We start from the raw sequence: 25,980 nt of genomic DNA, 5'->3' as shown, positions 1-25,980 counted from the left end.
AGAGCACATCAAGGCTCAAGAGAAATAATGAGCAAGCGTGGACTGTACAGCGGTCCAGAGCATAAGGCTCTGAAGTCAGACTCCCTGGGTTCAAATCCTGGCCTTGCCCCTTATTTCCTTGGAGATTTTAAGAAAATTACTTAGCCTCTCTGTCTCAAGACTTAAAGAGACTTAACCTGTGTCTCGAAATATTCCCTGCGTAAAAAAAAAAAATCATAGTAGTTACAACCTCATAGGTTTCTTGGGACCATTAAGTAAGATGATGCTGTCGTGAGCATAAGTAAAGTGTGAAGCACAGCTTGGCACACAGTAGTTGTGGAATAGACCATTCTAGTATGCGTCTCCAAATCTGTCTTCTCCATTTCTCTATTAGTGGAATGTTTAGCTAGGCTCATGGCCACTCAGAGTAAAGACTATATTTCCCAGCATGACCTGCAGTTAGTTTTGCCATGAGACTAAATGTTGGCCAATGTGATGTGATCAGAAATGATACAGGCAACCTCTAGGTCATGGTCCTAATGGAAAAGCGGTATCCCTGTCCCTTGAACCCTTCTTCCTTCCCAGAGGCTGGGATGAGAACATAGGGGTGAGCCACCTTGGATGAAGCGCCAAACTCTCAAGATGGTAGAACTACAGAAGACGAGGCACCCAGACCCATGTTATAATGGAGCCACCATTAACAACGTCACAAATCCGCCGAACAGCCCAGACTTTTCCATTAGAGAGCAATGTATTACGTTTCCATCTTGTTTAAGCCATAATTAAAACGTGTCTCTGTCACCCACAGCCAAACTTATTTCCCAAACAAATACAATAAGAACTCTGTAAATATTAGCTCTTTTTATTATTGTACACTTGCAAAGATGTTGCTATCAGGTTTTGCTTCAGCCTCTGCTGCAGTGCCTGCCGGCTAAATCCCTGTCTAAAGCTAGAGTTTCATATTCCTTTAAGAGAGCAAAACCATGGTGACTAACGAAAAGTATTGCCCGAACCAGAAACAATGAGACAAAAATCACTTGAAATAACATATGCGGGCAGAATAATGTCACAGCAGCCTGATGCCAACGGTTGCATGCCTCCTACCACTCCTGTCTTTTGTTCACATCCAGAGGCAATGCCGTCAACACTGGGGCTATTTCATATTTGCCTAAGGAAAATCCAGATGTGACCAGACCTCCTTCCCGTACTCCGAATACAAAAATGTGACTTTTTCATTTTGATTGTAGATTCTGTGTGTAGAACCTATTATTAAAAGCTAACCATCATAAGGCTTAGCCACAATAATGACGGGCACTCTGTTTTAAGTATCATGCTCTTAAATGTTGACAGTAACCCATGAGAAAGACATTATGATTCTGATTTTATAGATAAGAAAGTCGAATCTCAGAAAGGAAACTTCACAGGGCTATTAAGTGGTGCAGTCGATTCAGATCCAGAGTTTTATTTTCCCAAATCTGTTCTTTTTCCTACACCAGGCTCCCCTCATTGCCTCTCAATGTATTAAAATATTGTTGCTCAGAAAGAACACTGTATTTATATTAAGGACTGCTATTGCTTTCCTAGTTGTGCAAAGCCAGGCTGAACACAAAGTTCAGCCTCAGTAAACATGAAGGGCTTCTTCTGCCTGCCCTGCTTCTCCCACTAAATGCCACCTGCCCAAGTCGCCTCTTATCACAAAGTCTTTCATGACAAATAATCCCCAACAGAACTGTTCCTCAACAAACACCGCTATAAACTTTATAAAGCTTTTGATTAGTTTTCAAGTCAAAGGCTATTAAAAACAATCAAGACCATCCAAGAATTGGGGAAAAATTTCACTCAGATAGAAAGCTACTTCACAGAACGTAAATAAGGAACAGAATTGAAAGAACGCTTGACTAAATAAAGAAATCTTTGTACTTCCCTGGTGGTACACTGGTAAAGAATCCGCCCTACAATGTAGGGGACGCAGGCTCAATCGCTGGTTGGGGAACTAAGATCCCACATGCCTCGGGGCAACTAAGCCCACACACCACAACTACTAAGCTCATGTGCCTCAACTAGAGAGCTGCATGCTGCAAACTACAGAGCCCATGTGCCCTGGAGCCTGCGCGCCGCAACTAGAGAACAGAAAACCTGCACGCCACAACTAGAGTAGCCTGCGTGCCGCAACAAAGAACCTGCATGCTGCAATGAAAGATCCCACATGCCTCGATGAAGATCCTGCGTGCCACAACTAAGACCCAACACAGCCAAAAACTAAAAAATAAATAAATAAATAATAAATCTTTTTTAAAAAGAAAGAAAGAAAACTTGCGATTTGTGTCGATTTAATTGTGTTTAGAAATCGTCTTGGGAATTCCCTGGTGGTCCAGTGGTTAGGACTCTGCGCTTTCACTGTCCTGGGCCCGGGTTGAATCCCTGGCCAAGGAACTAAGTTCCTGCAAGCTGCACAGTGCGGCCAAAGAAAGAAAAAAGAAAAGAAAGTGTCTCAAGGAGAGGGGGCACTGTGAAATAGTCATGTCTGCAGATGATACCAAGCACTTTCCGGTAGTAAAACACTTGGCTCATAGGAACGTACCAGGAGATCTCTCAAAGCCACGTGAACAGACAGGCAACTGTTTATTATCTATAGTCTTAAAATCATAGCAGAAATTGATCTCATATGTAACTATCAAACCAAGTCTTCCACCTGGGAACACCTTGAAATAAATATCATCTCAATTTCCTGGCCTGACAAGGAACAAGGACATATTCTACTAATCTGAAACCCAAAGGATACCTTTCTTGAGTATCAAGAACAGTAGAAAACTGCTCATCATCACTAATTATTAGAGAAATGCAAATCCAAACTGCAGTGAGGTACTAGCTCACACCAGTCAGAAGGACCATCATTAAAAAGTCTACAAATAATAAATGCTGGAGAGGGTATGGAGAAAGGGGACCCTCTTACACTGTTGGTGGGAATGTAAGTTGGTGCAGCCACTATGGAAAACTGTATGGAGGTTCCTCAAGAAACTAAAAATAGAGTTGCCATATGATCCAGCCATCCCACTCCTGGGCATATATCCAGACAAAACTCTAATTCAAAGAGATACATGCATCCCAATGTTCATAGCAGCACTATTCACAATAGCCAAGACATGGAAACAACCTAAATGTCCACTGACAGACGAATGGATAAAGATGTAGCACATATATACAATGGAATACTACACAGCCATAAAAAAGAATGAAATAATGCCATTTGCAGCAACATGGATGGACCTAGAGACTATCATACTGATCAAAGTAAGCCAGAAAGAGAAAGACAAATATCATTCGACATCACTTATATGTGGAATCTAAAATATGACACAAATGAACATATCTATGAAACAAAAACAGACTCACAAATGTAGAGAGCAGACTCGTGGTTGCCAAGGGGGAGGAGGATGGGAGAGGGAAGTATGGGGAGTTTGGGGTTAGCAGATGTAAACTATTATATATAGATGGATAAATAACAAGGTCCTACTGTATAGCACAGGGAAGCATATCCTGTGATAAACCATAATGGAAAATACGAAAAAGAATATATATACATGTAGAACTGAGTCACTGTGCTATACAGTGGAAATTAAACACAACACTGTAAATCAACTATACTCCAATAAATTTTTAAAAACCAGGAGAGGGCTTCCCTGGTGGCGCAGTGGTTGAGAGTCCACCTGCCGATGCAGGGGACGTGGGTTCCTTCCCCGGTCTGGGAGGATCCCACATGCCGCGGAGCGGCTGGGCCCGTGAGCCATGGCCGCTGAGCCTGCGCGTCCGCAGCCTGTGCTCCACAACAGGAGAGGCCACAACAGTGAGAGGCCCGCGTACCGCAAAAAAAAAAAAAACAGGAGAGAGTAGTGCTGGAGCGCTTTAGGAAAGGGACTTGCGGAGAAAGCAGGTACTCTGCCGACGCCTGTGGACGGTATCGGAGGGGGCAGGCCGCCATGAACCGCCTCCAAGATGACTATGACCCCTGCGCAGTTGAAGAGCCTAGTGACGAGGAGCCGGCTTTGAGCAGGATCTTAGTTCCCCGACCAGGGATCAAACCCGGGCCCCCAGCAGTGGAAGCACGGAGTCCTAACTACTGGACCACCAGGGAATTCCCATGTAGTTAAATGTCTTTAAAGAGGCTTTATATTCCTGTGACAGTTGCCACTGTTCTGAAGATGAGGTGGATGTGCTTCTACATGGAACTCCTGACCAGAAACGAAAACTTCTTAGAGAATGTCTTACTGGAGAAAGTGAATCCTCTAGTGAAGATGAATTTGAAAAAGAAATGGAAGCTGAATTAAATTCCACCATAAAAACAATGGAGGACAAGTTATCCTCTCTAGAAACAGGGTCTTCCTCAGGAAATGGGAAAGTTGGAACAGCTCCGACAAAGTACTATGACGATATATATTTTGATTCTGATTCTGAGGATGAAGACAAAGCAGCACAGGTGACCGAGAAAAAGAAGAAGAAACAACACAGAATTCCAACAAATGATGAATTGCTATATGATCCTGAAAAAGATGACAGAGATCAGGTCTGGGTTGATACACAGAGAAGCGGCTACCATGGTTTTGGAATACAGCGGCCACGTCAACAACAACAGCCTTTTCCAAATAGTGATGCTGTCTTGAATTGCCCAGCCTGCGTGACCACCCTGTGTCTTGATTGCCAAAGGCATGAATCATACAAAACACAGTATAGAGCAATGTTTGTAATGAATTGTTCTATCAACAAAGAAGAGATTCTAAGATACAAAACCCCAGAGAACAGGAAGAAAAGGCGAGGCCATAAGAAGATGAGGTCTAACCAAGAAGACGCTGTGGAGCAGGCAGAGACAGATGTGGAAGAAATCTATCACCCAGTCATGTGCACTGAATGTTCCACCGAAGTGGCGGTCTATGACAAGGATGAAGTCTTTCATCTTTTCAACGTTTTAGCAAGCCATTCCTAAATAGCTAAGTTGGCATTTAGTTGCCCAGTACTGTATACAAGGCAAATATGGACAGTTATATTCCTCCTGCCTACTCATCTCAAGTGACATTCTCAGTGGTTATTTGAGGAAGCAGTTTTATCTTTATCTTTTTGAAAAAAAATGGTTATCTACCTTCATCCCTCCCCTTCCTTTTTAAAAAAATTTTTTTTCCCCAGCTCTGATGGGAGTCGTTATTCATTCTCTTTTTGATAGATATTTGGAAACTGGGGCTTTTTATTTATTAAAGCTCTTTAGAATTAAAATGTTCTGGAGTTACAGGTAAAAAAAAAAAAAACCAGGAGAAAGTCCTGTTATCCACATGGTAAATTATTCAGAGAGAGAGGATGTGGAGACAGAATCAGTACAATAAGAAGTAGGAAACCTGCATTTGCTTTAAAAAACAAAAAAAAAAGGATAAAATACTGGGCTTTTAAAGATTATTGCTATGACAATGAAAGGACAGAATTGACTTGATGGGAGGAAATTGGGCATTCATACACAAAAAAGATAATTTAAAGAGAATATGTTGCCCTTGAAAAATTCTTTAAAACTACTTCTGCTGCTGAATACAGGTACATACTAGTTTTAACTTTTATAAAGAGATAGCTGAAGTTTACTTCTCAACTGTCTCTAAATTGAATTTGTGTAAACTAAATAATCTTAAATGCAGCAAAAAAGGAGTTACATGCACAGCAAAGGCAGTTATCAGTACTTAATTTTTCCCATTTACCTCTTTAGGTGATGCTTATGGGGACTTATATTTCCATAGATAAAGATTATTTCAAAAAATACTTTCAGCAGTTTTCCTAGTTATCAGTACATGGTACAAGAAATGTCAAATCACTGTTTCTTTGACATTCATTGAGGATGAATATAAATGTTGTTTTACGTGCTATGATTTTTTTGTTAAATGCTTCATTGAAAATCACCACTGACATTTAATTGCTTTCAGAGTCCATAAAGAGGAAGATGAGATTTGTGCTGAGGAGTAAACGAATCTGATCTGTAAGATGCATGATCTTAATTGCACCCATTACCTCAAATTGCTGGTTGTCTCTCAACATTCCTTTTACCCTTTTAGAGCCATAAAACTTCCAAAAGTGAGTTGTTCACGTGGCCACGCAGAGTAAAAACTCCATTTAAATATGCAAGCTCCCTTGCTGCTAAGTATGGCCACGTGACTACACTCTGGCCAACAGGATGTAAGCAAGGGCATCGTGAAACTTCTCAGAAATGGCCTTAAGGAAAGGGAAACTGTCTTTTTCTCTGCCCTTGTCCCTTCTCCCTGCTGACTGGAATTAGGGCAGTATGATGGGAGCTGGAGCAGCCATCTTGGACCATGAAGTGTGACTCAGACTCTTCCCTTGACCAAACTTTAGAGAGGCTCCTCTGAGGTCTCTTTTCGACTAGACCTCGTCCTTGGGCCCTGTCTTCAACCTGCAGAGCCCAGATTCAGTAAGAGTCCTACTAAATCAGTTTAGCGAGAATCCCGTGCCCCCCTACCCCTTGATATCTGACATCACTCTGGCCTGCCTTCAGTAAGAATTCTGTTAAGTCAATTTAGTAAGAATTCCCTTACCATCAATGTCTCCGCTTAAGTAATTTTCCATTAATTGACCCCCTCACCCTACTTACTGGCTATATGTCCGCATCTGCTTTTGCTGTATTTGGAGTTGAACCTGATCTCCCTCTCCTACTACCACAGTCTTTGTTTTTACTTTTATTTTTTCATGATAGTCTTGAAATCTATGGCAATAGTCCTGAATAGAGTCTTCCTTACCATTTTAATAAGTGTCAGAATAATTTTTTACTTTAACAGGTGTGTTAGCCCGTGTTGAAGAGGGCAGAACAGCCAATTAGAAGGACCCTGGGCCTCGGATGAGCATGAAGCCACCATTACCAGCCCTGGGTTGCTTTCCTCATGACTTCATCAAGGTAAAAAAAGAGAAAAAACCTTCTCTCTTACTTAAGCTACTGTTATTTTGATTTTCTGACGCTCAGGGCTGAACTTACCCTAATTTCCATACCAATAAATAGCATGTATACTGTTACAGAAGTAGAGAAGAATGCAAATCCTGCCTTTAAAATACGAATTGTAGAGAGTCTGGCAAAGATGTAAGTTATTTGTATTTTAAATCAAATTGACATATTCTTTGTGTAAGTTATTGTGAAAGTGGAGACTCTGAAAAATCCAATAAAATATAACTTTGCTTCTGTTAAACTAGAAATTACTTCATCTCCGTCTCCTATGCCTTGCACATAATAAGTACTCAATGAATTTTTGCTGAATCTTGGAAATTATTTCCCAAATATAAATTCATACAAATAAATGTTAAAACAACACTAACATCCAATAATAATAGACAATGCGAATAAAAAATCCACTTAAGAGGGAATACAAATGGCTAACAATCATGTAAAAACACTAATAATCACATAAATGCAAATTAACATAGGACACTATCAAATTAGTAAAGATTTATAACAATAATTCTGATGTTGGCAGTGATATAATGTAACAGTCTGGTGAAGAGGAAATGGACACATTTCTGGAAAACAATTTTTCAATTTAAAGGAAGTATAAATCAAAATATGAATCATAATATAATAAAAAATTAAGACAGAAGATTTAAGAATAAGGATGTCCATGGAAATTAGAAGTTAAAATATTGCACATCTGTGTTATGAAATCTTATCCAGCTAATAAAAATTATGCTTCAAAAGAATTTTGAATGACATCAAAAATGTTCATTAAATAACGTTAAGCAAAGATAGAGGATACAAACTTACATATATAATGTGGTTCCAATTATGTGAAAATTACATGTACACAAAGAAAAGCAACAGAAAGCAAATTCAACAAAAGTGGAAAATATCTCTGGGAAGAGGGATCTCATGTGAGTTTATAAAGTTCATATTATATGTATTTTCTAATTTTCTATAATCATAACTACTTCCATAATGAAAAATGTATCAGAAGATATTAAATATTTCTTTAATTGTGAATTAAGAATTTATAATACAAAAATATTGTAGATATTGATGCCCTTTATAGATCCTAGTGCATTATTGAGTTTAACAACTTAAAAAATCTCTTGCCATTAGAAGTTTTATCAATTTTAGATATGTGCATGAAATCTTTACCAGTTATGCTTAATTACTCTGCAATGAAATGATTAGAAAAATTATTAAATGCATGTCAGCCTAATCTTATTACACAGTTAAATCAATTAAACCTAACTCCTATTACTATAGGAACCTTCAGATAAACTGTTGATATACAACGGTCATATTCCTGAAATCTAAAATGTTAGAGGTGGGCTTCCCTGGTGGCGCAATGGTTGAGAGTCCGCCTGCCGATGCAGAGGACACGGGATCGTGCCCCGGTCGGGGAGGATCCCACATGCCACGGAGCGGCTGGGCCCGTGAGCCGTGGCCGCTGAGCCTCCGCGTCCGGAGCCTGCGCTCCGCAACGGTAGAGGCCGCGACAGTGAGAGGCCCGTGTACCGCAAAAAAAGTAATAATAAGAAGAAGAAATTACCAAACTAGAAGTTCACTCTAATAGTTCTCCTGGTGTTTTACGGGGACAGTGAGTCTTCGCTCTTGAGAAGGTCAAACCGATTCTGTTCTTGGTGGTAGTGATAAGATTTGAAAAAACAGCCCCACAGATCAAACAATTGTAGGGTATTAAGATATTGTTTTTGGCACTTGTTGGTCGCCCTTACTTGCCGGGTGAATGGATAATTCTTGAAATCGCTTCAAATCCATTTGAACCAAATATTTAGCTTATCTGCAGGATTCCAAACAGCCAATTTAAATGCACTTTCCCCTTTTGTTTCTCCCTCCTTCTCTTTCTTCCCCCATCCTGCTGTAAAATGATGGAATCAAACCCAAAGACAAAGCCATAAGGTGGATGGCAGTTCCCAGGCTGATCTCTGTGGTCTCTTGATGATACTAACCTCTGGTTTGCTTGGTGGCCCGTCTCAGCTGGGCTAGCTGTGTGGAACGAATCATTATACGCTTGCACTTTGGTTCTCAGTCAGCATAAAGGGTAGAACAACATACGGAACTCTTTGTCAGTTTTTATTGTGTGAGAGCAACGCTTCAGTAAAAGTCGTAATAACTTTGGATAGTGTTATACAGCTTACAGGTCAGAGCTTTCAGTAAATACCAGGCTAAAGAAATGTTTTCTCTTTTGCTCCATTTCTCTGACAGCTATTAGTAAAGCTGTGGGCTTTCAACAGGGTCGGAATGGGTGCAGTTACCGCAGAAGCATCCCAGCACAGAGGAAAAGGAAGCAAAAGGGAATGAGAGAATCTCGGCTCTCATCTTTACCAGTTGAGCAAATTATTTAATCTAAGGTTCAGTTGCCACAGCTATACTACATTATAATAGGACATACACCTCAGGGCTGACATGAGGATTAAATGAGTGTCCATTTGTGAATTGAGTAATCCATTCTCCGGCGTGAGGAAGGCTCTGGGGAGTTTGACATCTCTTTTATTCTAGCCCCCCTGAGAGATCAGATATATCACTCAGAAGTTAAAAGTGACCTAAGAGTGGGGTGTGAGCTCTAGAGCCAGACTGTGGGGAATGCAAATCACAGTTCTGCTACTTAATTACTAGCTGTGCGATCTCGGATGAGTTATTTAACTTTGCACTTCAGTTCCCCCACCTATAAATAGGGAAATTAATACTTCTTACCTCATTGGGAAAATGGAGTTGTAATCTGTCCCTTGCAATTGTGCAGAACCTCCTGCTATTTCTTGCTATTTTCTATACCTCCAGATCATTTTGTTGTTCTTCTACAGAGGCAATGAAATACATTGAAGCTGTCCAGCACGTGAGCCACTACAAATTGGGTGAGAGGCATCAAAATCTCCTAGAGGTGGAAGGACCCTGTGAAATCATCTAACCTCCCAGACAGAAGCCCATGTTCTACCTCTATTAGCTGACGGCTTCTAGTCCAACTCCATCTTCTCTCTTAGGCTATAAATGTCCTGCTTCTCCCCAAGATGGCTTATCAAGCTTTCAGGTGTATGCAGCTATTCCCAAGGCTAGAACTTACCAAGGTGTTGTTTTCAACACCAAAGGTCAGCAAACCACAGCCCTTGGGCCAAATCCAGCCCACTGCCTGTTTTTATAAATAAAGCTTTATTGGAACACAGCCACATCCACTGGTTTACATATTGCTTCTTTCACCCTGCAAAGGCCGAGTGAAATAGTCACAACAGAGAGCATATGCCCTGTAGAGCCTGAAACATTCTCTATCTGGCCCTTTACAGAAAGTTTGCTGACCCTTGGTTTATACCATAGATAAAGCCTGATCCATGACTGCGAACTGTTTTATGTTTATGGACCCAAGAAGCATTAAGATTGTGTCTCTGCTCACCTCCATCATTCTAACAATGAATACCGAGTGCTTGGCTCATAGAACACGCTCAACAAATGTTGATTACTCCTGAGTTCTGGGGGTTGTAGGATGCTTTTGGCTGCACGTAACAGAAAATCTGATCCAAACTGCTATAAATAACACTGAAATATATTATATTGCTTAAAGAATAAGGCCAGAAGTGTGGCAGGTTCTAGCATATCAGGATGCTGACAATAATTTTCTGCCAACCTATTGGCTCCGCTTCATCATTGTGCTGGCTTTTATACTCAGCAGCAACCAGGATGACATGGTTCATTGAACCCATCCAGTGAGAAAGGGAACCTTCCATAAATTCAGGCCATATATGTCTGAGTGGGTCATCTTCGGTCTCATGTCCACCACCAGACCAATAATAATTGGCAGAGGAATCCCAGTCAAGGGACTGTCCTAAAAAAGTCAAGGGACTGTCCTAAAAAATCCATTGCTGGAGCTGAGCAAAACTGAGTTTTGGGTAGGGATGAAGAAAAGAGAAATGTACGCAGTAAGACAACCAACAGAGTTCACCACTGACACAAGCCGAAGAAGAGGTGCCAAACAGAACATAAGGCCAGATACGTTTTCCTGCATCGCGGCTAAATGGAAATGACAGCCTCTAAGTGACAATACAGCCCACAGATGAACTGCTGAAATGAACAGCTGTAACAGGGAAGAACAAAATCTGACTCCGGGCTGGATCTGTTTCTTCTACTTTAACCTTTGCTCTCTGCTGCCTTTTGTTACTATAATCACCAAAAGGATGTTGTCTATAGCTATTAGCATACATAATGGCCTCCCTTGGGGAACCGTGCCCCTCTGCCTGAATGTTAAACTAAAGTAAAGTGCCTTTGTTCAGCTCACAGGGAAACATTCTGACCCTGCCCACCTGTGAATGGCTCCAAGAAAGAAGAAATAAACACATCCCCTCTCTGAGGCTGGCCAAATCAGGAGATGTTTTGCAAGAAGTATGGCCTTTTTACATTACTTCCTCACCTCCTCCCCCTCTCTGTTCTATAAAAGAAACTGGCATCCAGACCCCGATAAGATGGTACTCTGGGACATTAGTCCACCATCTTCTCAGATGCCCAGCTTTCCAAATAAAGTCGTCTTCCTTGCCTCAACACCTCGTCTCCCGATTTATTGGCCTGTTGTGCGGCGAGCAGAGTGAGCTTGGACTTGGTAACATAGTCACTTATAAGTTGAAGATTTCCTATATATAGTCCAATACCACAAAGTAGACATTGAGCAGTATTTGTTTTTAGGTGTGAAAAATCAAGTAGGGTAAGAATTTTTTAATGAGATACTATGTGGCATAGATACTATGTGGCATGTATTCATATTTGTTAGGCTGAGTTCTTCCAAAGTTAGAAAAACCTAAGGAACAAAATGATCAATAAAGATTTTAATTTTGTGGTTCCAAATGGTCGGTATTTTTTTCCATTTGCAATTACTGTTGATAGCTCAATTTTCTTTGCATCAGTTCCTCCCTCTTTCTTCATTGCATTAAAGCCATCAATACATCTAAGTGATTTGTTCTTCACAGAGAATATCTTAAAAACTTACTTTCTAATAGTTGAAACCTGTGTCTAGATATCTCCTACCTCTTTTTCCTTCTTAGTCGGAAGGAGAAGAATAAATATATTTGAGCCTCTTGGATCAACCTAGAATGCTCTGGTAGTTGGCAAATATCTCTTCCCAGCCTACAATTCATGCCTGGAGGTAATTATCAGACTTTTCATGTGCCTTTGGGTGCAAAGCACCTTCAGAAGCACCTAGAGGTCAGTCCCACTGAAACCGAGCAGGACTCTGTGGGGCTCCTGGGCACGGAAAGCCTTTCAAACAGTTGCTAATCAGGGAAGGGAGGGGATGCAGAGACAGTTCAAAGACACAATAGTGCAGCCTTGGGGCAGGGTCCTGGTTCCCCCTAAAGGGATACACATAACAATATCTTTGAGCTCTTCTGCGGAACTAAAACCCCCACCAAATGGAAGATGTTAACTACTTGATGAAGCACTCTTCGTTCCAGAGAAGGTCACAGTTCACGCATCATCACCTGACTCCAGATAATCTCTGGATTGAAGGAATGCAGGCCTTGCACGCACCCTGCTCCTTATCAGCAACCCAGCCCCCCGATTATAAAACTCCTCACAAACCCCCTACCCTCACCCCCTGCATTGGGACACACAGTTCTGAGGGCGTTAGCCCGTAGTGCCCCCCTTTGCAATAAAGCTATTCTTTTCTACCTCACCCAAAACTCTGTCTCCGCGATTTAATTAGGTGTCGGAGTACAGAGGCCAGATTCGGCTTCACCACCTTAATTAATGCCACACACTTCAGTGGCTATACGGACTGTGGAGCACAGTTGGGCAACAGGCCTAAAATGTTGATTCGATACCATTTTTACACTCTTCCATTGTTCTATTTTCCTTATCTCTAAGGACAACCTACTCAAGCAAATAAATATACAAACAAACAAGAAATCCACTGCTTCCCAAACTCCAATGTACTAACTTTCCAGATCAGTTTCTTCTTAGTAATCATCATAATTCTTAAAAATTTTCTTTGGCTTCCACTTCCTTCTGAAACTTACTAGCGGAATCTGAAGGCAAATTTGTGGGTCATGGTAAACAGCTGAAACACAGTTGATCTATACTTGCCAATGTCAACATCCTCTTTCCATTTCAAGGCTGAGCTCAAATGTTAGCTCTTCTGTGAAACCATTCCTTCAATTTCTATCTTATCCATAATAGCTTACTTATTCCTCCAGACTCCCACAAAATGTCAACCTACACCACTGTAGCATAGTGAAAACAATGGTTGTAATAGCAAGCACGAATGTTTACAGTTGCAGTAAAATCTGCTACACCATAAATTCTTTGTGTTGATGATTTCGGAGGATATCAAGGAAAATGGACTAAGTTCACTGACTGGTCTGCCAAATCTCCTGCTTGGGCTTTTGAGAAGCTAACTCAGAGATGTAGATACCTGTGCAAGTGATTTCTGAAATGCTCTCAGGAGGAATCTATAAGGGAGTAGGGGAGGCAGGAAAGGGAAGAGAAGGGGGACTAAGGAAGACTGTGATTTTTACCTGAAGGCCAGTCTCAGCATGATCCCATGGGGAGCTCTGAAGCAGAAGTTGCACTGTAGAGTCGGTCTTGCGTTCAGGCGAGGGTTTCTGTACCCATCAGCCATTGGCCCGGGGCGGCCCAGTAGGGACAGAAACTCAAGTTTATCTGGCATTTGTGGCTCTCTACTCCTATGGGCAACTCCAGCCACCCAAAGGTAGTCCTCTAAAGAAGGTAGTAGGTGCCAGTGTTTAGAAGTAAAGCACGTGGAAACTGGGAGATGAGAGCACAGATCCAAGAAAGGGGCTCAAAGGATCGGAGTGGAGCACTGATGGTATTCACAACAACTCATAAATCAAGAGCAACACAAACCAACAATAAGCCTAATGATGTTAGCCAGCCATTATTAAGTGCTTACTGTAGGCCAGCCTTGTTCTAAGCTCTTGGTAATATGAGCTTATTTAATCCTTACAACAGCCTAATGAGGTAGCTAATGTTATTATTTCTGTTTTGTCAAATGAGGAACCTAGACCTATGGAGGCAACTAGTCTAAAGTGACACGAACACTTCATGGTGTAACTAAGATTTGAATCAACGAACGTAGATGGGTGATTCAACAGCAACGCACTCTAAACCCATGCCACCCACTTTGGCGTGGCTTCTCAGTACAGGAAGCTGTGAAGAGTGGCAGAGCCTTGAGTCATTTGGCCTGGGATCCTGTCTTGGTAGCTCAGAACAAAATGAGACAATGCAGAAAAAAAACGCACGAACTAAATATTAGTCAGTGTTGTTATGAAAGAAGGGAACAAGACATTGCCACTTTCAAAAAAGAATCTATTTTCTATAAAAGTATCTCTTAGATCTGTAAAAAGCCTTTCTTCTGCTATCCTCTAAATGTTTAAAAGAGCCAAGAAATCAACAGCTTTATTCTTGATAGCTCTATTGTATATGACACAATTGTTACAGAGAATAAGGAAAGAAGGCAAGGGAAGATAAAGAAAAAGGAAGAAGGAGTGTAATAGATTATTACTAATAGTTATTGAGAATGACAGGAACAAATATTCTGAACAAAGTCCTGTTCATTGTACTTCAGTCTTTCCTGGGATCTGGTTATTAAATTGTTTTTTCCTAAACAGGGTGATTTTGAATTCACCTGAGAATGTTAGCAATAATTGCTTTGTACCTTGCCCCCCATAAACAATAGAACTTTTTGCAGCCCATTAGAAAATTCAGTCACTTTTCATGACTGGACTACCAATGCCAAAAATATTACTGATTTCTTGAAAATCATTAACTGCATTTCATTGCCACCTGAATTCTAAGCACAGAAAAAGTGCAATGATTTTAATCAAAGCCTTTAAGATTGGCGGAATACCTTGAAATGATGGAAATAAAAATTCTGAGCTCTTCACTATGAAATAAGAATCAATCGAGAATATTTCAATATCTTTCCAATTCTAAGGATCCTAGTTCCTTTAGGCACGTTGACTATTTTTGAAACATGTGAAGATAATCTTATGATGAGTTTTCTCCTCAAGTAAAACAAACATAAGCTTCTGATTGCAGTTTTGGTAGACACGCGATATACAAAAGCTACACGTTGCACAGTAGTAGGCAGTGACTGAGGAGGGAACTCTGTTTATCTTTGCTCCTCTACTCAGAGTTGAGACGTAATAACCAAATATATATATATCTTTTTTTTTTTTTTTTTTTTTTTGTGCAGTACGCGGGCCTCTCACTGTTGTGGCCCCTCCCGCTGCGGAGCACAGGCTCAGGACGTGCAGGCTCAGCGGCCATGGCTCACGGGCCCAGCCGCTCCGCGGCATGTGGGATCTTCCCGGACTGGGGCACGAACCCGTGTCCCCTGCATCGGCAGGCGGACTCTCAACCACTGCGCCACCAGGGAAGCCCTAACCAAATATAGTTAACAAGCAGGACAGGACAGGCAGCAACCAAACAGAATGAATGTGGCAACCAATCAGAATGATGCTCTGATCATTCAGAACAGATGACGTAACCAATCAGAATGGATACTGGCTGAAAGACAGATGAGGTCACACCTGGGGATTCAGCTAAATATCAACCCTGCCTACAACCGATGTGAAATTCAACGCTGCCCACATTACTCAACTTTCCTCACACAGAAACTTATTTCAAGAAATTCAGATGAGTTCTGGGATACAATGGGAACTTTTCACTTTCCAGATCCCCTTCCTCTCCCAGCTCTGGTCAAAGCAAATTCCCACTAAGACTGACCTAAGAAAGGCATTATAAATAAATAATAGTTAACATTTATTGTGCACTTAAGTACCAGGCACTACACATTATCTTCCTTAATCTTTGCAACAACCCTATCAGATGAGTGCTACTATTATCCCTGTTTTATTGATGAGGAAACCAAGGCATGGAAAAGTTGAGTCACTGGTTCAAGGTCACACAACTAGTACATCCCAGAGCTGGTTCTCAAACCTGAGCAGTCCTTCCACTTACCTATGAGTTATGATGTCATTGGCAAATTGACATTCTCATCAACCTATTTACAGCTCAATCCCATCCTTCCTTCTAGATAAATGATAAAGCGCCAAAGATGTTTTCTAATATTTGTGCTACTGCTTGCAATCTACGAAGTCACTGACTAACACGTGTCACCAATGTGGTTGCAGTTGCCCCATTTCTGATCTAAATTGCTTCAAACAGAAAACAGTCAAGGAAGGCAGACAAAAGAACATTACCTTATTCTCTTGTCCTCTACTTTTTTCAAATATTCATCTCTCTTTAGGACTCCCAGGATCATCTCCTTCTCATGATCTAATAGAAATGACAGGTTGATGAACTCCGAGTTCTTAGACATGGTATTTCAGCAGTAGCTCTGAGTAGCAGTGGTTGAATCTTCCAGGTGAATTGATATCCACAATTCTTAAGGTCTCCCCGAACAACCCAGAGTCACTCAGTTGCTTGATGTAGAGAGGCTTTTATAAGGTCTCTGAAGAACTGCTGATGGTAGGTAGGGATTCTTCCAGGCAACACAGAAAACAAGCTCCACTGGGATTACATTTCAAGAAAGTCATTCTTCTTTTAACTGAAAAGATCTCCAAAGCCTTCGTGGTGGTGTACAGTCCAGTGGCAGCTGAGTTTCCCTAATGATGCTCAACGTTAACCCAGAAAGTTACAGAGCAGGAAACAGATCCGCTGGGACAGAATCCAGAAAACACTGCAAAGGTGGAAAAAACAAAGGAGAGGAAAATTAGGCCATTTTCCTCAGAGCACTTGTAAGAGTGTCTAATTTTTGAAACAGTGATGTGCCTAACTCAAAAAACACTTTTTAATCAGTAAACATGCATTTATGAAATACTTATTGTATTTATTACCATCAAAGAGTACTTATATTTAGTTGATTCCAGGTTCTCTATGTCAATTCTGCTTCTTCCATTATAAAGAGCTTCCTCTACCAGCCAGATCCCGTTTACCACCCTTGCAGCTGATCCACGGGTCACCGCTTTGGGACTCTAAGAGCACAGTCTGGACTGTCGACACAGGACAGGTCCCTTGAGTGGCTCCATCATGCCTTCCCTCCCTCCCTCCCCAAAACTAGGACCACGACATAAAAAAGCATCACCGGCAAAACAAATATGAATCAGTGCTGCACATATCAACCTAAATCTCTCTCACAGACATGTTGAATGCAGAAACTTAAGTTGCAGAAGAATTCATGCAGAATGATAGCATATGCATGAAGGAAATAATTTTCAAAGACATTACATCTAATTTAGGACCACATACATTTGGAGTATAAATATAAGGAAATTCATGGGGAATTCTGAGAGATGCAATCAGAGAGGAGAACACAGGAACTTCAACTACTGGGTGATGTTTTATTCTCAACATAGGTTTATATCTTACGATGTACATGGTTGTTCATGAGTTAGCCCAGCTCTGTATTAACATACCACCAAATAGATGTTTTAAAACTATCCCTTTGTCAACATAAGCTCACCAGGCCCTCTCCATCATATTAACTCTTGGGCACATTCTTTCATTGGCTTGCTACCTGTATTCTCTCTGCGCATCCCCTTAAGAACGATGGCTCTTAGTGTGACCTACGGGGTTTTGTGATTTGGCATCATCCCACGACACTGTTCCTCAGCTTCCCTTCAGGTCTCTGAACTACAATCCGTATGCAGGTTACACTTGGTTTGGTTGGTTCTAGCCAGGTTTCTAAGGGTAATGAGATATTTACTCAAAGGTTGCTTTGGGACCTCCCAGTTACCGTAAGGTCAGGTTGACTCAAATTCTCAGATCTGAAAGGACAGGCTCTAGCCCAGGGCCTCTTTAACTTTCCAAAGTCCCTATGTGTTTGTTCTCTACATTGTATAACGAAACCAGAACTTTGCTGAAATGACTCAGAACTGAACTGCTTCCTACAGACCACGAGCTATCCCCCTTGGAGGAAACTGGCTAGGTCTCAGAGAGTGTAGACTCTCTAAATATACTCCAGTCCTTTCCTCCATCTCCAAAGTTCTAGAGGCTACAGGGTCCAGAGGACCCCAAGAGTGACATGAAGAGGAAACAACAAGGTTAAGAGTAAAAGGGGCTCTTCAGAAAGGTTTGGAGTTTTTGTTTTGTTTTTCCTTTTTTTTTTTAATTGAAGTATAGTTGATTTACAATGTCGTGTTAGGTTCAGGTGTGCAGCACAGTGATGCAGTGTGTGCGTGTGTGTGTGTGCGTGTGTATGCTTTTTCAGATTCTTTTCACATATAGGTTATTACAAAAAATTGAGTATAGTTCCCTGTGCTACACAGTAGGTCCTTGTTGGTTATCTATTTTATATATAGTAGTGTGTATATGTTAATCCTATCCTCCTAATTAATCCCTCCCCCCGACCCTTCCCCTTTGGTAACGGAACTTATTTAACAGAAATAGACCCACAGACATAGAAAGGTTTGGTTTTTACATCACTGTCAATTGTGGTCTCTCTCAGATAAAGACCACAGCTGTTTTTCTAACCCTTGTGTGTCTCATCTGGTTTCATGCAGAAATAGAAAAAGCACTTGGTAACTCAGTTAACGAACATCTTATCATCACAGCCAGGTTCACTTAAGACATATTTTGTATTTGAAATGTCAGACTTAGAATGTCCCATGTGAATATTCTATAGAGTTGTATTTAGCATTTATTTAAAGGGTTGGGAGCTATAAAATGCTTGACTCGAAGCTTATGGGTTTCCTTGCCTCGGACTTAAGTTGATGCAAGTCTGCCCTCTAAAATTCCAAGAGTCTACTCACGAGGAGAATAAACGGAGGGGAGTAGTGACACCACGGGGGTAGCACAGGAAGGTGACAGAGAAGATGGGAAATGAAGCATGGCTATAAGAAAAATGAAATTAGTCAGTGAGAGCTTAATGAACAAAATTAGCCCTAAGTGGATTTTTACCCATCTATACCTGGATTGCTAGAGATGATTTATAAATGAGTGACCAAGGAGATCAGAAGTAGCTAAAATTTTATCAGGAAAATCAGGATGTTTCCTCCATAAGCCAGGACCGGACTGTGAGTATACTTTACTAACATGGAATGGACATGATGGTCATCCAGTCCTTCTGGAGAAATACAGGGTGGAGCAGAGGAGACAGTAAGCTTGGCCAGAGAGAGAGGAGTTCCAAGGAGCTAGATGCTAGATCCAGACTCTGACCAGAGCAGAAGCATTTGGGCCTCAAAATGAAAATAACCTATGTATTCCTGGTAGTACACGTTCCATGTTGGGTGATGAGGCTTCAGTCTGACAAATTTTCATGTCATGAATCACTCAGAGCAGACAACTGTTTCCTCTTGCTTGGGTTTTACTTCCTCCTGGACACTTCTGGTTTAAGTTGGCTTCCCCTAGAGCTCTCCCTTCAGGGAATGGATGGCCTGGTCCTGCCAATGGAACCCTCTGTGTCTGCTTTGAACCCATGTCTGATCCGTTCTCTGTATGCTGACCAAATCACATTTCTGAGCCTTTGGAGGACCAGCATCTGGGTTGTGATGAGCTTACTTAAGTATGCACCTTTTTTTTTTTTTTTCCGGCATGTGGGATCTCAGTTCCCAGACCAGGTATTGAACCCATGCCCCCTGCCTTGGAAGCTTGGGATCTTAACCACTGGACCGCCAGGGAAGTCCCAGTGTGTACCATTTTTGGGTGCCTGTTTTCAGCTAGTTCATAGCCCCTCCTGTTGAATCCCTTACCCACTATGTACACACTTTAATCAAGTGAAAAAATGAGTGAAAATAATCACGAGTGCATTTTATCTAGAGGTGAGTCTCATTCTTTTAGTTAAATGTACCCAACACTAGTCAGGAGAGATGAGTTCATTTTTATTTTATCCTTCAAAACCTTCACTTAAACAGATCTCTTTCCTTTAACATTTCAGATACAGATTTTTCCTTCTCTGGCCAGTAGCCTTGCCGAACTGAGCTAAAATATTTAAAAAGATGATAAGATGGTTTGCATTCTGCCGCCTTTCAGCATAGATAGCTCAGGACAGGTCATTAAGTCTGCTCGGTGCCACTCAAGATGCAATAATCAAAAATTCTCACAGCACCGCACAAAGACATAAGTTTCTTAAAAAGCATCTGTTTTGAGTAACGTACACCTAAAATTAATAGAGGGCTGGTATTTTAGTCAAAGGAAAGGGTATATCTGAATGTATCGCATTATGGGGTACTTGAAATGCAGCTTTAAAAATAGTGAGTTTTACAAATATAAAATGGGAGTACTTGATATTCTGGACTGGCCAACACATTTCCAAGTCAATGATATAAAAAAAAAGAAGATGGAGGAACTATTGTAGATTAAGAGACCAAAGAGCCATATAACCAAATAACTAAATGCAATACATAAACCTTGATTATTTAGATTAGATCCTTTAGAACAAGAGTTATAAAAAAAACATTCTTAGGACAATGAGGAAATTTGAATAGGGACCGGATATTAGATATTATGAAATTACTAGCTCTTTTAAGTATGACAATGATATTGTGGTTATTAATAAGAATATTGTTTAAAATGTTTTTACTCTTAGAAGATGCATAATGAAGTATTTAGTTGATAAGTGTGATATTTGTAACTTATTTTCAAATAATTTCAAAAGTATTAACTATAGAGATAAAGCAACTATGGCAAATGTTAACAACTGCAGAACCCAGTCGGCAAGTCCATGAGTGTTCACTGTACCTCTTTCAATATTTCTTTATGTATGAACATTTTCATTAAAAAATTGAAAGGAAACACATGGGGAAAGTGATAATGGTAAATGAAAGCCTTCAGAATTATATTTATGACAACTACACTGTGCACTATAGACATTATGTGTCCCCTCAAAATTAATATGTTGAAACCTAATCCCCTATGTGATGGTATTTGGAGGTGGAGCCTTTGGGAGGCGATTAGGTCATGAGAGTGGAGCCCTCACGAATGACAAGAGCTTCCTCCTCCCTTCTGCCCTGTAAGGACACAGGAAGAAGTCAACATCTAAAAGCCAGGAAGTGGGCCCTCACCAGAACTGTGAGAAATTAATGTTTGTTGTTTAAGCCACCCAATCTATGGTATTTTTGTTGTAGCAGCTCAAACATACTGAGATACTGTGTATCATTTTCTACAGAAAAATGCATTAGAAGTTAGAATATAAAGCAATTATACTCCAATAAAGATATTAAAAAAAGAGAAATTAGAATAACTATAAATTATTTTTTAAATGACTGAATAACATTTCCTAATCTCAGGTGGGTAATTTATATCTCAAGACCTCTAGGAAGGATGACATGTCACAAATGATCCTCTATACATTTTATCGTCTTCACAAAATAACCATAAGATACACAGTGATAACTGCTAAGGAAGCTATAACCCAGTCTTATCCCAAGATTTATCTTTGTGAAGAATGTTTTTAGCTATGCTTCTTCCATCATTTAAGAAGATTATGAGACAGACAAAAAAAATTTCATTGCACTGTTACTTAGTTATAAATTCAGCTAGTCACAAAAAGACCCCACAATAACATGCTCATTTTAAAAAATGTAATGCCAGAGGGACTATAATAGTTATGAAACAGAGACCATGATAACTTAGCTCTTTTGCAGGCAACTGTTTCTAATGCAATATGAAGGACATTAACTCCAAGACTTTTACCACTGGAGGTGATTTGGCAACACGTATCATGTTTTAAAATGTGCAGGAACTGGACTTCCCTGGTGGCGCAGCAGTTGAGAGTCCACCTGCCGATGCAGGGGACACGGGTTCGTGCCCCGGCTCGGGAGGATCCCACATGCCGCCGAGCGGCTGGGCCCGTGAGCCATGGCGGCTGAGCTTGTGCATCCGGAGCCTGTGCTCCACAACGGGAGAGGCCACAACAGTGAGAGGCCCGCGCACCGCAAAAAAAAAAAAAAAAAAAAAAAACAAACAAACTGCAAAGTATTTTATAATCCACCACAAAAGGGCAGGAACTTAACCCACCAATTCCAAGTATAAAATGTACCCTTAGGAACTAGTAAGACACTTGCGAGATTTGCCATAGCACTGCTTGAGAGCTGCAAATTAGAAACAATGTCAGATAACAGGAAATGGGCACACCGATATAACTTAATATATTTATTAAGGTGGAAATATGCATACTATATGTCAAGTTAAAAAATCAGCTTATTGAACAACGTGTATCATACAATCCTTCTTTAAAAAAATAAAACATGCTTACATACCAACTGAAAAAAAAATAAAAATAGAATGTTTCTGAAAGTGCTCTTAGGATGAAATTAATACAAATAAAATTAACTTCCTGTTTGCCTGTTACTGTGTGACAACACAACAGTGAGATGGATTTTCAGCACATTTATAGGGATGTTTAGGTGCTTAGAAAAACCAGCTAAATAACACATGCAAAATTCACTTGGGAGTGCCTTTCAAATAGGTGAGCAGGCAAGACTACACATGTCTGTCAAGCGGTGAGAACTGCCAGAGGGATAAAGATGCTGTGAGGAGAGAAATGAATAGTTCCTTTGCTATGAATCCCAAGCTGAGACACTCAAAGGCAGATGCTACAGAATTGCGGGTATTTATTTTCTTTTTTTATAAATTTATGTATTTATTCATTTTTGGCTGCATTGGGTCTTCGTTGCTGTGTGCGGGCTTTCTCTAGTTGCAGCAAGCGGGGGCTACTCTTCATTGCGGTGCACAGGCTTCTCATTGCGGTGGTTTCTCTTGTTGCGGAGCACGGGGTCTAGGCCCTCGGACTCAGTAGTTGTGGCTGGCGGGCTCTAGAGCGCAGGCCCTGTAGCTGTGGTGCATGGGCTTAGCTGCTCCACGGCATGTAGGATCTTCCCGGACCAGGGCTCAAACCCGTGTCCCCTGCATTGGCAGGCAGATTCTTTTTTTTTTTTAAATTTATTTTTATTTATTTACTTTTGGCTGCCTTGGGTCTTCGTTGCTGCACGTGGGTTTTCTCTAGTTGTGGCAAGCGGGGGCTACTCTTCGTTGCGGTGTGCAGGCTTCTCATGGCAGTGGCTTCTCTTGTTGCAGAGCACGGGCTCTAGGCATGCGGGCTTCAGTAGTTGTGGCACCTGGGCTCAGTAGTTGTGGCACATGGGCTTAGTGGCTCCGCGGCCTGTGGGATCTTCCCGGACCAGGGCTCGAACCTGTGTCCCCTGCATTGGCAGGGGGATTCTTAACTACTGGGCCACCAGGGAAGTCCCTGGCAGGCAGATTCTTAACCACTGCGCCACGAGGGAAGCCCAGGCATTTATTTTCAATAGAGCAGTTTCTTCTCACGTGGACAAGTCTGTGTGGCACATTCCATGGGAGTGCAGTAGTTGAATTTTTTTTCAAAATGGTATTGATTCTCCAAACAGTAATAGGAAGCTCAACTAACAATACCATCAGCTCTATAGTGATGCTCCAGGAACAGCATCCTCAAAATGTCCCACAACAGCTAATACTTAGATAATTCAACTAATCCTTACGACCCTCTCGCAAAATAAAGTCTAATACCCCCATTTTATAGATGAGAAAACTGAGACAGAGAGAAATTAATTAACAAGCCCGAAGTCATACAGTCAGTAAGTAACTCACGACAGTCTGGTTTCAAGGACCCTGCTTCCAACCATGACAGTGACTGTCTCTCAGGGCCTCCATGGAACAACAGAACCCCACAACTTCTCAGAATCTTTAATGCTCTGATGCTCATTGTGAATTTTCACAGAACCCTCAGTCTGGAAAAAGATATTTACCATTATTGGTTCTTAATCTTGGCATCATGTATTTTGATATTTTTAAAGAGAAGACTGTCTATCTTAAAATAAAAAAACTGGTTAGGAAAGAACCTAAATAAATTCAAGAGAGAAAGACTTGAAAGAAAAATTCGAAGACACACTTAGATCATAATATCTGGTAGTTCCCCTGCATGCTTTTTAACTATCAAGACCTATACAATTCTGTATTTCTGAAAAAGCTTCACAGAACAGACCATATATAAATTGTAAATATCTGTACAAAGGAAGCCAGTATAAATAAAGTGAGAAGAAACAAGAGACAAGCTGGGAGAATAAGATTTGTTCCATATAAACCAGAAAAAGGATTAATATCTAGAAAATATAAAGAGCTCCTACAAATTACAAGAAAATAAACCGGTAAAATAAGGGGCAAAAATAAAAACGTGTAACCCACAGTATTAGCAATTCACAAGCAATTCACATAAACATGAAAAGATGCTTATTCAGCTCACTAGTCATTCAATGCAAATTACAAGGAGAACACTTTTTAGTTTTCCTATTAGGTTATGAAAATGTAAAAAACAAAAATCAATTATCATCCAGTGTTTGGTGAGGGTGTGTGGAAATGGGCATACTCATTGCTCCATTGGTGGAAGTGGAGATAGGTTCAACCCTTAGCTGAGAGAGAATTCTCCATGGGTTCCTCCATATTTACATGTCTTGTGAGCAGAGGCACTAAATGGCCTTTTGTTCCGGACAATCCTTCCAGAAATGTTTGCAGAGCGACCAGTAAAAGACATAGTATGTCTCTCTCTGGAGCAAAGGGAAGATCTGCTTACAATTTGTTTAATAAAGCAAAACTCTCCCTCAAGGGCAGACGGCAGATTTGCTTGTAGTCCACTGTAAAAAATTTGGATACATGTTCAGGGTTCTTCAGCTGTTACGCAAATTCACTGCATGCACAATTTTCACCTGGGGCACTTGAGGGCAAGGGGAACCAACACAAATGTGAAGCTCATGAGAGTCGCTGTGAGGAATAAAATACATTGTATATGACCCAGGAGTGTGTGTCTTCAATCACCAAACATAAAATAGTGACAGGCCTACTTCTTAGCTTGAAAGTAGGGTAAAATCTCACAGCCTTTATGGTTCCTGTCAACCTTTTTAGAGGATGAATTGAATTTTTCAAAATTGGTCAAAGGGTACAAGATTTCAGTTATGCTAGATGATTAACTCTAGGGATCTACAGGACAGCCCAGCGCCCACAGCTAACAATACGGTGCTGTTTACTTAAAACTTTGCTACGTGTTAGCGTAAATACACGATACATACATACATACATACATAAATTGGATGTGGGAAAACTTCTGGAGGTGATGGATATGTTTACGGCATTGTGGTGATGGTTTCACAGATGTATACTTACCTCCAAACTCATTAAGTTGTATACATTAAATACGTACAGCTTTTTTATGTCAATCGTACCTCAATAAAGTTTTTTAAATTAAGTTTTGAATGTTTTTGACCACTTAAGAATCTATCTTGCAGAAAAATTGATACCTGTGTGTACATATGAGGATAATGTAGAGATATTCATTGCAGCGTAATCATCAAGAGTGAAAATTCGGAAATAGCCTCAAGTTATAGTAATATCATGGTACCATATTGAAGTGAGGTATTTAAAAATATGTATTGACATGTAAATAACTAAGCTACATTGTTAGCTGAAAACAGAAAGATATTTATGCTTTTAAATGCATACGGATGTAATGTACTGCGGTCAGTATACACACATATAATACATGTAAATGTATAGGTAAAGGCACAGGATGGTACATACTGATCTGTTAATCACGTTGCCTATAAAGATGGTAGCTGGATTGTCAAAGGTTGGAGAAGAGATGAAAGGGGGCTTATTTACATATTGTTTTTTATTTTATACATGTTCATATAATCATATATTACTTATGTCTTTAAAATTTTTAAGAAGCGATAAGGTGTGGTTAGAAGCAAAAGAGAGAGAAGCCAAAAATAATTTTTTAAATGTGATCTTAGAAGAATACAGGTGACACTGCCAGCAACAGGGAAGTTGGGGAGATGTGCCGGTTTGGGTGGGTGATAATCGATTTTGGTTTTAGACATGTTGTGAAGTAGGTGATACCACCCTGACTCTTCAGCATCACAGTTTCCCACCTCCATTCTCGCTCTCCTACATCAGATTCTTCCAAAACACAAATGAGACCATTGTCACTCCTATGCTTAAATCCTTCAGTGTCTTTCCTTTGCCCTTAA

At 40.6% G+C, this 25,980-nt stretch overlaps 2 protein-coding genes across 2 annotated transcripts in view; one reads left to right on the top strand and one right to left on the bottom strand.

The window, feature by feature from the left end:
• SYTL5 (synaptotagmin like 5) overlaps positions 1-25,980 on the bottom strand; it is a 234,584-nt gene that overhangs the window by 114,438 nt on the left and 94,166 nt on the right. Inside the window, exon 2 of the mRNA XM_079909888.1 lies at positions 16,186-16,664. Within this exon, the coding sequence (XP_079766014.1) occupies positions 16,186-16,304 (119 nt within the window). The 5' untranslated portion in view covers positions 16,305-16,664. The remainder of the gene's footprint in view (positions 1-16,185; positions 16,665-25,980) is intronic.
• Positions 3,957-4,982, top strand: LOC307180066 (E2F-associated phosphoprotein-like; the record flags this gene model as incomplete). The annotated part of the gene is made up of 2 exons (XM_079910146.1): positions 3,957-4,019; positions 4,142-4,982. 2 exons carry the CDS (start codon positions 3,957-3,959, stop codon positions 4,955-4,957), a joined length of 879 nt encoding a protein of 292 aa, XP_079766272.1. The 3' UTR covers positions 4,958-4,982.

The sequence above is a fragment of the Stenella coeruleoalba genome (assembly GCF_951394435.1).
Source record: "Stenella coeruleoalba genome assembly, chromosome: X".
NCBI classification, from domain to species: domain Eukaryota; kingdom Metazoa; phylum Chordata; class Mammalia; order Artiodactyla; family Delphinidae; genus Stenella; species Stenella coeruleoalba.
The sequence above is the reverse complement of the archived record's forward strand: the minus strand, read 5'-3'. Positions and strand labels throughout refer to the sequence as shown.